At 35.7% G+C, this 17,047-nt stretch overlaps 1 protein-coding gene across 1 annotated transcript in view; it reads left to right on the plus strand.

Annotated features, from left to right (window-relative positions):
- The window catches only part of LOC121064414 (phosphatidylinositol 3,4,5-trisphosphate-dependent Rac exchanger 2 protein), a 127,337-nt gene that overhangs the window by 12,718 nt on the left and 97,572 nt on the right, over positions 1-17,047 (plus strand). Inside the window, exons 5-9 of the mRNA XM_040545854.1 lie at positions 1,937-2,070; positions 3,745-3,848; positions 9,601-9,750; positions 13,261-13,405; positions 14,927-15,027. Coding sequence (XP_040401788.1) covers positions 1,937-2,070; positions 3,745-3,848; positions 9,601-9,750; positions 13,261-13,405; positions 14,927-15,027 — 634 coding nt within the window. The remainder of the gene's footprint in view (positions 1-1,936; positions 2,071-3,744; positions 3,849-9,600; positions 9,751-13,260; positions 13,406-14,926; positions 15,028-17,047) is intronic.

The following is a 17,047-nucleotide window of genomic DNA, read 5'->3' on the forward strand; positions in this document are numbered from 1 at the left end:
TGCTCAATATTCAGGACTGTGACGTACAAAGGATGCATGGTAAGATGAAGAGCTGAGAGTGGAACCCATGATTGCTTCTTGGCTCTTAATTGAATACATTTTTCTTTGGGCTGCTGTGATTAGATCAAGAAGAGGAAGTAACTACAGCTATTGCAAGTAAAAGTCATTCAGAACATGTGTAGATGAAAGAAAAGCCCTGGCTTTTGCAGGTTTTGCAGGTTGAATGTTGACTGGCTGAAATTAAGAAGCTCCTTGAGCTGGGGTGTATGCATAATTATCAATAGGATTGCATGGCTTGATGCATATAGAACAAGTACAGAAGGTCTGTCCCACAGGAGCATGGACTTGTATGGCATTCAACATGGATAAATGCTGGGTGCTGCACTTGGGTCATAACAACCTCTGCAGTGATGGCTTGGGAAAGGGTGGCTGGAAAGTTACCCGGCAGAAAAGGACCAGCAACATTAGTCAGCAGTGTGCTCAGGTGGCCAAGAAAGCCAATGGCATCCTGGCTTCTATCAGAAATAGTGTGGCCAGCAGGACCAGGGAGGTGATTGTCCTCTGGTGTTCAAGTACTGTGTTCAGCTTTGAGCCCCTCACTGCAAGAAAGATACTGGGCTGCTGGAATGTGTTCAGAGAAGAACAAAGCTGGTGAAGGGACTAGAAAACAAGACAAGAGGAGTGGTTGATGGAACTGGGGTTGTTCAGTCTGGAGAAAAGGAGGCTGAAGCTCATAGCTTTCTACAACTACCTGAAAGGACATTGCAGTGAGGTAGGTGTCGGTCAATTTTCCCAGGTGACAAGTGATAGGACATGAGGAAATGACCCTAAGTTGTGCCAGGGGAGGTATAAATTGGATATCAGGAAGAATTTCTTTACGGAAAGGGTGAAGAAATGGTTCAAGCAGTCATTGGAACAGGCTGCCCTGGGAAGTGGTTGAGTTACCATCCCTGGGGGTATTTAAGAGATGTCTAGATGTGGTGCTTAGGGACATGGTTTAGTTATGAACTTGGTAGTATAAAGTTGACAGTTGGACTTGATGGTCTTAATCATGTCATAATGGTCTTTTCCAACCTAAATGATTCAATGATTCTATGGTTTTCAGAAATAGCAAAGTGCACCTTGATTTCAAGGCAGGCTTCTTTGAGAGGTTCATTCGTCTTTATAAGGCACTGAAATGCTAGGAATTTGTCATAGGAATATTTTTGGGAAAACGTTATTCTTTGTTAAAGTTGCTTCTTTTGATTAAGCTTGTTGAAAATGCCTGCCTTGTTTTCAAAAAAAAAAAAATAAAAAAATAAAAAAACGATCTGCCTCAAGCAATAATGAGGCATGGGAAATTTCATTCCAAACATATAAAGATTAACAAAATTCTGATGTCTTCAGAGTATGTTAAGAAGAAGTATGCTAGTCTTACTTGTAGATGCTGCTATCAACTTTGATTCTGTCTACCTCAGTTTAGTATGGAACTATATATACACTTAATGACATTCAAGTTTGGGGTTACCTCAGCTTCCAAATTAATCTTGGCATAGATTATGTGTTTCAAAGCCTCATTTGCAGACTTTTCTTACTAAATATTGAAGTCACAACGGATAAGACTTGTTTTATAAAGTTGGCCTGATTTATCATGAGAGATCTTGTGTACAGAAGTGAAATAATTTGGAAACTTTAATGAGGAATCTTAAACATCCAATAAAGCAACAAACCCTTCTAGTTTATTATGGTACTAGGTGAATACAAAGCTGGTGTTAAATGTTATTAAGTAAACATTAGTAATTATTATATAGTTACAATGTAAGAAATAACCATAAGTTTTAGTCTTGGTGTTTTCAGAGAATTGTGAGTTTGTATAAGAAATGTTGTCCTTTCTTGCTGCAGAATCCTTCAGTTAACACAAAATAAAAATGATTGATCTCTTTCCCATTAATTTTAGGGGTCCAACATCACTGACACATGCACAGAAATGCTGCGAAGTGGACTACTACTGAAAATCTCAGCAGGAAATATTCAAGAGCGGATATTTTTTCTGTTCGATAACCTTTTGGTCTACTGCAAAAAAAAGCACAGGTAAATGGTCCATTTATACTTTGAAAAATCATTTGTGTTTTTTCTTACAGTAGAGCTAGTCCTCTGTATGCTTTTTCTTAACAATATTTGAACAATACCGAAGTGTTTATTGTAGTTAATTGCAATATAAACTTAAATATTTTCAGAGGAAACCCATCATCCACTAAGAATTGCATTTAATTCAAACATTGGAAAAATTTTGTAGGAATGCAGAAACCAAATGGTGAAATAGAGGGAGAAGGAATCTGTTTCATCAGACTTCCATAACAGGTACTATGTGGTGGACTCACTCTCTTCTAGGAAGGGTAAACAGGCTGAATTTTTAGTTAAATGCATTAGGATTGTAGCTTATGCTATAAAATTAGTCTCTAAAGTTTCAAGTGTTTCAAGCCTTTGTATTTCTAATCAGGGAAAAGAGCCAGAATGCTGCTGCTTGCTGCATTGCAGGGAGTAATTGTGTAGGTCAGCAACAACCTTCTGTAGTTAATGTTCATTCAGTGCTCTTATGCTTCTGAGGAATAAGGATTCTGTGTACAGGTATCCCTTTTTAAACTGCTTGAGTTTCTTTCTTTGATCCAGAAACTGCTTTTAATAGCCACTGAATGCACATATTGCTAGATAGATCCTTGGTAGATTCCTGGAAACATGATAGACCTTGGAAATGCTCTCTAATATCCCTGCCAAAATAAAATGCATTTTATGTAATTTTTAAACATCCTTTTGCTACACAGTTGTATAAACATGGATCACTAAGCTTTAGTTTCATGGATACAAAGGTCTCTAGGATTATTGGATTTAACTCACTTTGGAGAGAAAAAATATACTGAACCTTTATACTTGCTGCTATTTTTTTTTAATATATTATTCAGTTTTTGAATAAGAAGCTTATAATGTAATAGAGTCACTCATTAGACAGTAATGATTGAGAGGCAGGTCATTTTCTGAAGATTAGTGTCTCTGGAGTGAGTGAAGGTCAGAACTCAGATGATCATTAATTCTCAGGAACTGACTTTTGTTTGAAATACAGTATTAATTATCATTATGGGCTGAAATGGACAGAAAATCATCTCTGGTTTATCTTACGTGAGAAAAGCTGCATAGGACTGGGAGTCTCAAAAGGCCTTGACTGCGTCCAAAATATCAGAAATTCTTAAGTATAATTGTTGGTTAACTTTTATGTGCGGAAGAAAAAATGTGTTCATAGTTCTTCCATGCATAAGTGCCACATATGAGGCTAACGTACATGTGTGTAGGGCAAGATTTACATCCAGAAGTGTTATTTCATTTTTTCAGTCATGCTAACCTTGTATTGAATTTCTTGATAAATATAAGGAGGCTAAACCAGCTAGAAGGACATGTCCTCCCAGTGCATTATTTTGTCTTTAATGACAGAGTGTGGCAAGTAAGTATCAAAGTGTTGGAACAGGACTTCTAGAGTGAGGCTTTGCTGATAAACTCATGTCATCTACCAGTTTGAAGCTTAGTCTTGCCAGAGTTGGCATCTTTGCTTTAGCATCATCAGTGTCCCATTCAGGAATGAGACAATTCGATTAGACATGTATAAATGAGTTGTGACCTTTACAGTTTCCTTTAGGTGCTACATGTACAAGTAGCAGTACAGAAACATAACACAAAGTTGTGGGTGACTTGCTCATCTTCTCTTTCTCTTATCAGGCGATTGAAGAACAGCAAAGCATCTACTGACGGCCATCGTTACCTTTTTCGGGGCAGAATAAACACAGAAGTGATGGAAGTAGAGAATGTAGATGATGGAACAGGTGAGTATATTTCTGCTGCTAGTTTACTAAAGTAGTGTTTCAAGGTGATGAAATCAAATGAAGCTTTATGATTTCTTTGAGAATGGAGGCTTCTAGTACATAGAAATTATAAGACGCTACTTTAAAAGTGCAGTCTGCTCTTACCAAAACTCTGCTTCTGTGACACTTCACTGCTTTCATACTTTACTAGCTGGGCAGTCATAGATGACTGTTTTACACTAACATAAACAGAGTTATAAAATAGGGTGACATTTATTGCTCAACTGAAATTGTATATTTAACTTCACTTTACAGCATTACAGCACTGCTAGATAGGTTATCCCTAGGAATGTAATGTATTTGTACAAGCAGATGGGAAAGTTACTTCTGTTGGAATGAAACCTCAAACACTACAAATGCTGAAACTGTAATAAAAGTATTTAAGAAAAATGAAGTTTTTCAAAACACCTGTAGGGATATAATCCATATGACTGCTTGAAATTTTCTTGACAACATTAGAGAAATGAAAGCCCAAAATACTTCTATAAATGTTACTTTTATTTTATAAGCTTGAGTTTTCTGAAACTTTTTTTCCCCCTGATTATTATTTCCTCATAATTAATAAAGAAAACCTGAAATATTTGGGGCTGTTTAATGTAAAACAAAATGAAAAATAGTAAGCTTGCAATGGTATTGCAAATATATGTCTGAAGGAAGTTTCAGCAAGTTATCTATTACTTGTCCTGATTTTAAAACAGCATTAGATTTTCCCCATGTGTGGATCCCAAGCATTTTCCCTACTGTGGATCCCAAGCGTTTATGAATGTAACTTCCATTTAAAAATGAACCGAAATAACAATTATTGTACAGCTTAAATAACCTGTTTCAGTTCTTCGCAGAAGTTAAATATTTCTTAAAAGTGAGGATTTTTTTTTTTGTAATTTTGTGTTTGTTTGTTTTCAAAATAGTTCACTTACTCTACTGTATAGAGAACAGTTTGAATACCGTTCTTATTGCGACACTTATTTATTGGAAGGCTCTTATGTCTGTCTTCCATCTCTTCTTTGTCAGTCTTTCAACCTTTTGTCATGTGCCATGTTTTCTACGTTTTTATTGTTTTTTGTGTCTTTTGGTGATTTTTTTCCCCAGTTTGTTTGCCTCTTTTGTATTAAGTGGTGTCCAGAGCTGAAACTCTGCTGGTGCCAAGTAGAACAGAATAATTACAGAATAATTGGTGCTGCACATGGATTGTCTATTAGTAATCCCACAATGGCTTGGCTTGGCTTTTTTTTTTTTAATACTTTGTGATCTAACGTACCACCAGATCCTTTTATGCAGTACTGCTATCTATCCCATTATATTCTATACTGTATTAGTATATATGGGTAGTTACTAATAATTACTTTCTTACCTTACTAAATTTTATTTTACTGAAGACCAACTCTTTCTACAATTTCTTAAGAATTCAGAATTCATACTTTGTTCCCCAGAGTTCTTGCAACTCTCCTTGCTTTGGTTCCATAAACAAACCATTTGATTTCTCGATAAAACTACTGGAAAATGGTAAATATAAGGTATAGCAATTTGGGTCACACTTGATAGGTTTTCTTTGTTTTATAGAACAAATTTCACAGTAACTCTTTGACATCTGCTTGGGCTATGTCCTTCACCAGGCCAAATGGTTAGTAGAGATTTCTGTAAATGCACTATATGGAATTTCATCAGGCCTCATTGACTTGAATATAATTTAGCCTGCTATTTCCATTTTCTAGTTTGTATTCCTGTCTAGTTGTTAATTTTATTTGTGAGAAATATGAAACCTCAGTTAGCATTTTGCTTATGCAAAAAAGACAATCGAGTATTTTGGTCTTTTATGTCACCTATTATTTGACTAACATCCATTTATTTTCCTTCATCTTCCTTCTATGCACATTAGAAATACAAGATAGTTTTCGTGTTTCCATTATCTTGTGACGTAGGTTTTCTGATTTTGTTGCTATATGCATATGGTCTTCTCTTAGACTTGGCAATAAGTGTGTATTTCCACTTTTTGTATGTATTAGTATGCATAAGTATAGTGTATTATGTATGTATAAGTATGTATTTTCCACTTTTTACCACTCATGTTTGATTTCCAGATATCTTTTCTGGAAAAGAGATTTTTCTTTGCAGTTTTCTATGGCTTTGAAAGTTCTTTTTCATAGGAAACCAATCAGCTGTCTTTTTACTTAAAACTCTTTATGTTACTGTGGCCACAGAAGCTTATAGCAACCATCTTCTTCCTGACGAATATTCCAAGAACTTTATAGCATTTTCTTTCATTGTTTCCAATTCCACATATGCTTTAAGTATTGTCTTTAGCAAATATTGCTTCCATCCTCCAAGTTTCACCTGTATTTCTCAAGTCTGTCGTAACTTTCATTTGGTTGTTCTAGCTTTCCATTCCTTGATCTTGTTCACCCTGTCCATTTTTATTCCTGCCCATTCATCTTCATCCTCAATGAATCTTCAAGTAAAATTTAGCTAAATACAAATTATCTCCTTCCTCACTCTATACCAGTAGTCTAATTTCCTCCAGCAAAATGAAATTTAGCAACCCTTCCCATTTCCTATAGCCTTGCACACAATATTGAAGGCCATCTTCCTTCCTTCCCACTTCCTCTCCTGCACCATATCAAATCTTGTCACTTTGATCTTTGCAACATTTCTAAAATCCACACTTTCCACACTTACGAGACGTGAATTATTATTATTTTTATTATTATTTTGTTTTGCGTATTCACCTCTTCTTTTTCCCCAACCCCAGGTTTCCTGCCTTCTTCTTTTCTGTTTGTCCAATATTCTAAAATAATATCTTACCGTAATTATTGCTGCTTCTTCCCTGCTTTCTGTGGTTCTTTTTGAAATATGGAAATATTTGAGTCATTTCACTGGTCTGTGGCAGCCTTCTTTGCTTTTCTGGTATATCCCCCCTTTTTTTTTTAACCTGTTTTCCTTCCTTTTAGTCAGCAGTTCACTCTTCATGCTTATATGATGGTACTTCTTTCACTCGTATCATGATGCTCTTTTTTAACCTTCTTCTGTCTTGGTTTCTGTACTGTTCTCATTTGGGGCACCCAGATGTCGTTTCTCATCCCCTGTAATCATTCACATTTGAACTGTAACCCAGTAATACTCTGCTGCATTCTTTTTGCCTTATTTCATTCCCAAATGTAGCAATCTGTTCTGAGCCTCATTCATGTTAGCTTTGCATGTGCTTTTTTTGGTATTTTCCCCTCCTTAATTATCTATCATTTTCCATAATTCTTAATTTAGAGTGCAAGCTCTTAGGGGCATAGTGCTTATATTTTCATAGCTATGCGTGACCCTTTCTCATGTATTATTCATGGCGCTTTTGTAAGCATTAAAGTTGTTTACTGTAACTTTTGGGATCATCTGCTCTTTTGGTATAAGGAACCTTAGGGCTTCAGGGGTCTGAATTTTGCTGGCAGTACCAGTTTTCGTCCACCTTAACTCATTGCCATCTGTATAACATTTGGCAGTCTTAGCACCCAGCTAGGTGATCGGGCTTTTCAGAGAATTCGGCACGAGATAAACGTGTTATCACACTGTCAGTGCTCAGGGTCCTACAGTTACAGAACTTCGTCAGCCAAGTGAGCTACGTGTTTGAAATGTCATCTGTACACTGGGATATTCAAGTGGCAGGATAAGCCAATTTTGGGGCTTTTAACTACTAAGTTAGCACCAAAATTTTGTCCAAAGTGAAATACCTGTGTCTAAATCTGTGTGTGAGTCCGAGGAATACTTTTTGACATACATCTTTTGCCACAATTTTAACTGCCACGATTCTCTGCATTAGAGATCATAATATTTCCCTGCCAAACAAGGGGGTTTTGATGACAGATGCATGAAAACAAAGACCACAGGAAAAAATTTTTATACCAGGACAATATTAACCTGCAACTTTAAAAATGAATAAACAAAAAGGCACAGCTAGTGCTTTATTGCCAGGTTTTTAAGTCCATGCATAAATAATACAGAGGGACCTTAACTTTCCTTCGTTCAGTATCCCTCCTGCCTCTGATCTCCAGGAGGCTGCAGTCTGTCAGCTGATAGCTTCTGTCTGAGGCTTCTTTCTTTTCACTGACTTTTTTGGTTTTCTGAGGGTGCATGAATGGTACGATGGGTAGTTTACACTTGCTTGCACTTATATTCTTGTGAGTATGAGAAAATTTTGTTGGTTTAGAAATCAGCCATCAGTCTCATGATTTTCTAGTAGTTCCTGACATTTCCCAGCTCACTGTACAAAACTTGGCTGCTTTCCATCTAATTAAAATGCAGAGTTATTGAAAGGATACTAGCATGTCTGCTGAGATTTATGATAAATTGTAGCAGGCATTTCAGCAAGGGTTTCAGTTTCAGAAAATCCCATCTCATTATACAAAACAGGGCTGAATTATGAAGCTGTATTTACAAAGTAAAGAGGTCTGCAGCTATTACATTAGTTCAGGGCTGGCCCCAGGACTTTCTTGCCTCATAATGAAAGTTTTTGGTGAGAGAATGCTGACCTTTTGATTTTTGTAATAATTTGTACAATAGTTGCTAGTTCTAGTTTTAATCTGTCTTTTATGCAAAAAAATGTATTTGCTTCATAGGCCATTTATGCCTCACGAATTTTCCCCCAGGAGTTGCATCTAATCCTATTGAAGGACATTCATGCAGGGGTGTCAGTTTCAGAGACGAAGTCTGCTTAGCTAATTTCTGAATAAGATTTATAGACTAGCATGTTAAAATCAAATGTCATGTAAGTCAAGAAGGAGTAAAAAGCAGTAAATTGTCTGCTTTTTATAGCATAGCAGTTTACATGCTAAGAGGCAGTTCAAGATTTTTTGTTTAAAGAAGTTTAAGAGCATCAGCAGCAATTGTTACCTCTCTCCCACTATATGCACACTGAAATTAGGGTTGTTAGGAACATATTTCAAAAATTACACATTTGGTTATGCATATTTTTGAAGTCATAATGATTTTTTAAAAATATTTCAGCTTGTGTAATCACTAACTGTATATATATTTCTTTATTCAGATAGCAAGTAAAAATACATCAAATATCAGTGAAAATATATCAAATATTTATTATTTGCTTACTCTTCAAACCAAAATTGCATTTCCCCAACTGTATATTTAGTCCGTTTATAAACTTAGTAGTAAATCATTCAATCAACAGAGCAGTTCTGAATAATTTTAGGTACAAAACCACAATGCTGCTTTTTATGAAATTATTTATGTAGCACAAACAAAAGTACTCTAAATACAGTGATCTGTTTTTTTAAGAGGACTCGGCTTGTTTTAGTACTGAATTTATACCTTCTTCCATAGAATCACTTAGGTTGGAAAAGACCTCTAAGATCATCAAGTCCAACCGTTAACCTAGCACTGCTGAGTCTACCACTAAACCATGTCACTAAGCACCACATCTACACATCTTTTCAATACCTTCAGGGTTGATGGCTCCCATATGCCAGGCAATTCTCTTTCACATTATAAAAAACACATTAAGTTTACTAGAAGTAAAAAATACAGCTCATTAAGTTAAAACAGTTCACAATCAGCACAGATAATTTTACATTCTTTATATTTGTTCTGTTTTTCTTTCTGTTTTATTTTTCTGTATTTCATTAGTTTTATGTATAATAATAGAAGGAGTTTTTAAAAAAATGTATTACTTATTTCTTTTTTAAGAGTTTTTGTTCTTTAAGCCAATTTATATTCCCAGCTGACTACCACAGCAGTGGCCACACTGTCATTAATGGCTGGAAGATCCACAACACAGCAAAGAACAAATGGTTTGTGTGCATGGCAAAAACACCTGAAGAGAAGCAAGAATGGCTGGAAGCTATTTTGAAAGAGCGAGAGAGACGAAAAGGTAGGTTAATAAACTTCCTTGTGTTGCTGTGCCAGAAAGCCATGCTGTATTTTTATGTTGAGATATAAAGCAAAACAGCTGCTAGGCAAACTTGTGGTATCAGGTTCAACTGAAGCTTTATGAATAACAGCTTGGAAAAAAATAAATCAAACTACTACTGGGAAGGACATAATGACTTGAATCATGTGTGTTGGTAGTGAGTGTCATTTTGTAAATGGGAAGATGATTTCATCTACGATTTTGCAGCTTATCCTCAACCAGAAAATATTATCATAATTTTATTGAGGCCTGTGAAATGTTGTGGTTTGTGGTATATGAGGGTCTATCCTAAATGCCTTTTGGGGTCTGTATACGTTTTGTGAATGGAAATTTGAAGCACTGAAATAAACAGATTTTCTAAGTTTCTTCATGCAGATGATTCAACATGAAATGGTACAGAATACACCCACAACCCCATCTTTGATCCATTCTCCCCTATCCAAGAAAGTAACAAATCACCATTGCAAACAACTGTCTTTTGAATCACTGAATTAAGGTGGAAGAATACTTGGCTGAAATATAATCCTGATCTCTAATGTGACCACAAATAACCTTGTGTATTGAAGGTGAACCCAGCACAAAATAGATGACGCATCATCATCTTCTGGAGCTAATTTCATTTGCAAGCTAAAATATCCTAATCAGTAAGGATGTATGGAGCCTCAGTACTGAAAGAAAATATGACCTTGTAGTCAGATCTGGGTTTCTGTTCCTGGTTTGTGTAGATTTCCTGTGTCTTGTTTCAGTAGCCATTGTTTTGTGCCTCTGTTGTAAATGGAGGATAACAATACTTTCTTTGGTCTTTTAAAGTTGAATACTGGATGTTTGTACAACATTTGCTGTAGGACCAGAGTTTCAACTAGAATGTCTGAGCCCTGGCTAATTAATAGTGCCATCAAGAATTACTAGTGGAAAAGCTAAAAAGATGCCTTAGAGGTCTAAAAGCTCAACATTTTAGAATAAAAAATAAATGTGCTAGAGATGATGTCAAACACAACAAAAACAAACAGATTTCTCTGCTTCTGTTTAGGGCCTTGTCTGAATCTGACTAAATAGATTTTCAACAAATCCCACTTCTCTTTTTTTAAGTTTCTTGATTTCCTTAGACACTTGGTACATTTAGGTAAGAAATACAAAGAGTAAATAGGAGTCTTTGTTGTTGTTGTATTCTTATTATTTCACACTCTACCGGTAGCAGAATTGTCTCTGACCTAAACCTTACCAAGCTTGAGGTCTGAGGTATCTTCTCAAAGGCAAGCAATATCCTAGGATTTTAGCATCTTAGGGAGTTTTTTAGCTCTTGGTGGTCACAAGGGACTTGCCACTGAGGAGACAACCATGAAAGAAATGGGAACAGGATAGAACAGGAGAAGATTTGGTACACACTTAGACTCAGTTTGCAACACAGGATCTGCAAAAATATTTCTTGAATATCTCCATTACTACATCAACTTATAAATTTATCCATCTCCTCCAGCACAGTGATTTTTTTCAAAACATCTGTATAAACAAAGCAGGATGCATCAACTTAATTGCCGGCAAGTTGCCAAATTACTCAGGAACCAAACAGATACCTTTTTAGAATTCAAATATTGTATCTAAATGTAGCTATAAGCAATTTCCTATTCACTGTGAACATGAAGATGCTTTAATTGTATATTTACTTAATAAGATGCAGAGCCTGTTCATGCGTGTATATATTTATAGGCAATAACACTGAAGTCTAAGTGACTGCACATGTGAGAACAGTGTTTTGTCTCCTTTGCAAGTGAGACACCAGCTGATTCAAAGGTACACACTTGCCAAATCTGTGAGCAAATCTGTGGGCTGTGAGCGAGTCTTGTTTGAGTGACTGCCCCCTTACTGCATGGTGCAGCAGGACTTGCCCAGGCATTCCTTCACAGAGGTGCTGTGGACCCCACATCTCATGTAGAACCATGGATTGCAGTGATCACCAGACTGGATAAATAAATAATGTGGATCATGGAAATACAGCTTGAGTATGCCACGTAGCTGGGGCTTTCTGGGCCATTCGTACTGGTAGATTTGGAGATTCAACGTACTTAGGGAAGCTCAATCTATGCCATTATTTGGAGTCCGTAAAGCAGAAGCTGAACAGAAGGGAGAGGATGCCCCAGGTGAAATACTTTAACAGAAATTTCAGTGGTTATTGAATTAATAACTAGGACCACTTTATAGATTTTATTTCCTTGTTAAGAGAAATCAAGCCAAATTGGAAACTTTTTGCTAGGAAGTATTTCTTTCAGTTTAGGGGCTTTCATGTAATCATCTGAGGCATTCAGAAGGTTAGAAATTTATTTAATTGGTGAAAATTTTCAAGGCTGATGGTGCTGTGATGCTGCTGCTGATTCAAACAGTCAGTACAAATAAAAACATCAATGTCCTATAAGCTCCGAAAGAAGTATACTGGCTAGATTTTCTTTTCCTAGGAATAAGTCAGGTTTTATGTTTGTGTGGCATTACCGCTAACTAGTTCATGGGTAATGAGAGACACTTCTGTATCTGTGACCAATACCTTTGTTATCTTTTTCTTATGCCATGTTACATTTTTTTCTGGCTATTTTTTTCAGAATTATAGAAGTGATAGACTACTACTCATATTGATTATGTATAGTTAAAATTTTAGAAATGTGCAAATCTAGAGAGAGAAGCTGAGTACATGTATATAAGACATTCCTGAAATGTGTGGTTTTATCCTGAATTAAGATGGTTTATAGAGAAAATACATGGGTTATGAAGGTCTGTGGTATTCCCTGGGAGAACAAGCTTCTGTGAATGGCCAGTATGATACGTAATTCAACAAGAACTGGTTTTGATCATCTGTTATTCAGAAAATGTAATGATTTTCTCAAGAAGAGAAACAGGAAAAAATAAGAAGAAATGTTGAACTAACCCCCTCAACAGCTTTTGGTTGTTGAGAAAGTTCCAAAACAAATAAAAATCAAGTTGTGCATGGGATTTTGTGGAAAAGGCCTAAATTAATCGTCTATGAAACTAACAAGTATATAACATAATTAGTTACAGTAAATTGAAAAATTGAAAAATGTTTGTGCAAAACATTTTTATCATCAGATGATAAGAGTGAAAATATGGACCTTTTCTTTTAAATTTGTGAAGACAAGACTCCTCCTTTCTGAACGTTCATATACTGAAGTCATTGAAAATCACAGCATTAGTATTTATTACTGCAATATCAATGGTGATGTTGGTACAGGTGTACATTTTCAGTAACAATTTGACTTCACTGTGAGGAATTTATAGATATCATTTGATTATGCTTTATGAAGGTTAGATGTTCATAAATAGATCTTGATTCTGAGCAAAATAATGGAAAAACCTCCTTTTTCTTTTTTTTGTATGTAGAATATTAGTATTTCTTGTCCATTTTGTTGAAGACTTTGAAATATAATGACAATATCACTTCATAAAATTTTATTGTATTTTTGACAGGTTTAAAATTGGGCATGGAACAAGACACTTGGATGATGATCTCTGAGCAAGGAGAAAGACTATACAAAATGATGTGCAAACAAGGGAATCTCATCAAAGACAGGAAGAGGAAATTAACCACTTTTCCCAAGTGCTTTCTTGGAAGGTATTACATGCAGTTTATAGCATGATTTTTAAGCAGCTAAAACACATTTTATATCTTCTTTGGGATATTATGAAAACCACACTTTATTTGTAATGTCCGTTAGGACTATTTGCCTCCCAGAATTTAGCCAAAATGTAAATTGGTCTGCCTGAAATTTATGGTTATGAACTCAAATCCCAAAGTAGCTTTTTAAAGGTCCAAGGCTGCAAAGGCATGTTGAACATAGAAAATGCATAAAATAAAATAGTTTCTTTAGATAAATAATTCCCAACTGTTTTGATGCATTTTAGAGTGCCAAATTTGCTTTAATCCACTATAAAAATCTGTCTCTAAAACTGTTTCCCTTCTCCTCTTGTCTGAATATCAGTTATGGAGTTACTAAAGGTAACTTATATGTTTAAAAATTAAACCCTGTTAAGAGGAGGATCTTTAGAATATCATAACGTACCTATGGCTTAAGGAGACTGAATCCATAAGGAGGAGAAAGCAATAGGTACCATGATATTACATATGTTACAGAAAAACAGTTTTGGGGGCAGAAAGTTTATCCCTTATTTCATCTGACTGTAAGGCAGATTAGTATGGAGTATTTTTCTATAGTACAGTGATTGTTTTACACAAGCACATTGTGATGAAGATCCTCACTGCTGTGTTCAAAAGAGGAAATGAAATAAGAGATTTTCATGTACTGTCCAAAGTCATGTAGCTGGTGAGAGTTGAATTAAGGATTAAGATTAATTATTGAGTTGTGATTGAATCATCTCCTCAGAGGGACTGTTGGAAGGAGGTAAAGAATACACTCATGGTATGGAGTCGTGTAAAACATTTAAACCGACTGTCAAAAGTTTGCTTTTCTGTTCTGTCTTTGAAGTGGATCCTTCCAAAGTATGCTTTTGCTTGTCTCTGGGTCAACAGTTAAAACCCATTAATGTGGATGTTGCACTGCCTTACTACACTGCTACTTTGATTTGTAATGGACATGCAAATATTTTATGTACCATAAAATTGATGTCTCTTAACTGCGTCAGATTTACTGTGAAATAAACTCGGTATTTCTTGGATGTGCACTATATGCTTTGTTTATATGCTCAGGATGTCTCAGAAATGACAGGCCTACTGTTCTATCATGCTGCAATTATGGTCTGTCTTCAGAGCATATCTGCCCTGTGTAGGTGCAGTAGGTGTGCCTGGGATTTTCTTATATTTGACAGTCTGGTCAAATTTGTCTATTCTACTTTAGAAGATCATGGAAAACAAAGGAATATTCATCATGTGCCTAGATAAAACTTCTGAACAGAAAAGAAAAGACACGTCAAGGGAAACCTTTATGTATTATATCTAAATAATAAAAAGTGGAAATTATTTTTTTTTAAAAGATGATATGACATTCTAAAGGTCATTTGGCTTAAGAAGCACTTACTAAGTAAGGAACCCTGCTAGGCTTGCAACTAAGAAGAAAATGTAGTAGATGTAGTGGCATGACATTTCAATTTTTCTTTTTTTGTATCTGCTTTAATTCAGTGAATTTGTGTCCTGGTTATTGGAAATTGGAGAGATACACAAATCCGAAGAAGGCGTTCATCTTGGCCAAGCTTTATTAGAGAACGGCATTATCCATCATGGTAAATATAATTAGTTTTAACTTACTTGTTTTCAAGGTAATTGTTGTAATTAGATTGGACTTAATTTTGTTTGATAAAATGATGGTCTCATTAATGCAAGGCAGCTTGTTGAATCTGCATTATATCCTTACAGGGACCTCATGGGGTCCTTGCCCATGCCTAGAAGATTTACTGGATAACCTCCATTGATATAACCAGATTAGATCTGTGCTGTTGGGATCACAACATTGCAAACAGGGACCTACAGAAGCATTGCTATTCTGTTGTAACCAAAAATAAATTTGAGGGGAAGAAAGGAGGGCAGATGTTTTTAAAGGATTTAAGCCTTTTATTTAGGCTAGGCCTTTTAGGGACACGTTTCAATAAAAATTGTAGATAGGAGAGAGCGAAAAACATTACAGCTGGCTGCAGATAAATGTGCCTGATCCTTTGTTAGGAATTACAAGTTTAGCAGGTGAAACCAACCTAGAACCCCAAAATTGAAACATTTGAATATTCAGGCCCCGTTTGTCACTGCTTTGTAGAGTTGCTAAAATTCAAATTTTTATGCTTAAATTTTCAGTCAACTATCTGTGCTAACGTCATTCTGGAGAGAAGCATCACTGAAATGGTTTAATTTTTGAGCCAAAAAGGTTTGATTTCTTGAGGTAATTTGCATTGGCAGCATTTTCCTATCAAACCTTCTTACCACAGCAGGTCCTTGTCTCTGTTCCTTTTAGAAGTTGTAGTCCAGCAGGACCATATAAGTGAACTGAAGAAGCTTCCACTTTTGAAGATGTTTGACTTATAATAGGTTCAGTAACTTTAAAAATCAGTTAGTGAAAGAGCTGCGAAGTTAGGTGCTGTTCTGGCATAGATCCAGGGTGTAAATTTAGATGGAATCATTGATAATTTACATTTTGATACATAAATACTTCAACCAGTAATTAATTCAATACTTTGTAAGTTCTTTGCCACCGTGTTTTCAGTGTCCTTGGCTGGAAGGAAAGCGGGAGTAACTGAGTGCCACTTGGCTGTGTGCATTTTGAACATACACAGAGTAGGAGGAAAACCATTAAAGTTATTCATCAGTAGTCATGTAGTCTTTAATGCTTTAATGTCAGTCTACATGATTTTCTTCAACCATCATTCAAATGTCAGATGCTATTATGTTTACTACACACACAGAATTGTTTTCAATGGAATGATTCTGTTGCCAAAGATTCTTCTCCTGATCTTGTAATTTACATCCCAAATACACTGATAGACTTCCTCAATACAGAGTTAAATGAATATTGTGTAATTTCATGAGATAAAAGGGTAATTATGTTAGAGCATAGAAATTTGAGCCAGACATGCTACTTTGAATAGTGGATCCAGCTGTGGTTCAGTGAAAATAGAACTCTTAAAATAAAGTTGAATGAACCATCTGTTTTCATAGAGGGAGCAAGGGAGAAAGAAAGTTTGGCTGTTACTCACATTGCAAATGCTGTAGGGGGCTTTGTTAGATTTAGCATATTCTAGCATATGCTTCATTTTAGCCATGCCAGACCCACACTGTGATGGACATTGTTTTACTTCCTGGTGTGTGAACTCTTGCAAGTTATGGCTTTTCCTTGTTTTTTTATTTTTCCAGTTTTGCGAAAGGAAAAAACAGTTTATACGTTGCTATCCTAAATCCACCTGGTGGCATTCTCGTATATCTGAAACAACTTACAATTGATCAGCCAATGTACTGAGATACTTCGGTCACTTGCTGATGATGGTTAGTGGTGGAAGCTTCCTCTCAAGGCAATAAGGAACTTTGTAGTTACAAAAATCATCTGAATATCAGCTTATTTTTAATATCAGATGATTTTAAATAAATAGGTATTTATATGGTTGCGCAGTTTCCTGGATTGGTGTACTGATCTGAGTAAAAATTACCGTGGCAGAAAAGTAAAAGTAAAGACCAGTTTAAACCTGATCAGTTCCCTTTTCTTGGCATACGCCATATAAAATATTTATCTCCAAACAAAGTACAGGTAGATGGTTGGTAGTG

The sequence above is a fragment of the Cygnus olor genome, chromosome 2 (assembly GCF_009769625.2).
Source record: "Cygnus olor isolate bCygOlo1 chromosome 2, bCygOlo1.pri.v2, whole genome shotgun sequence".
NCBI classification, from domain to species: domain Eukaryota; kingdom Metazoa; phylum Chordata; class Aves; order Anseriformes; family Anatidae; genus Cygnus; species Cygnus olor.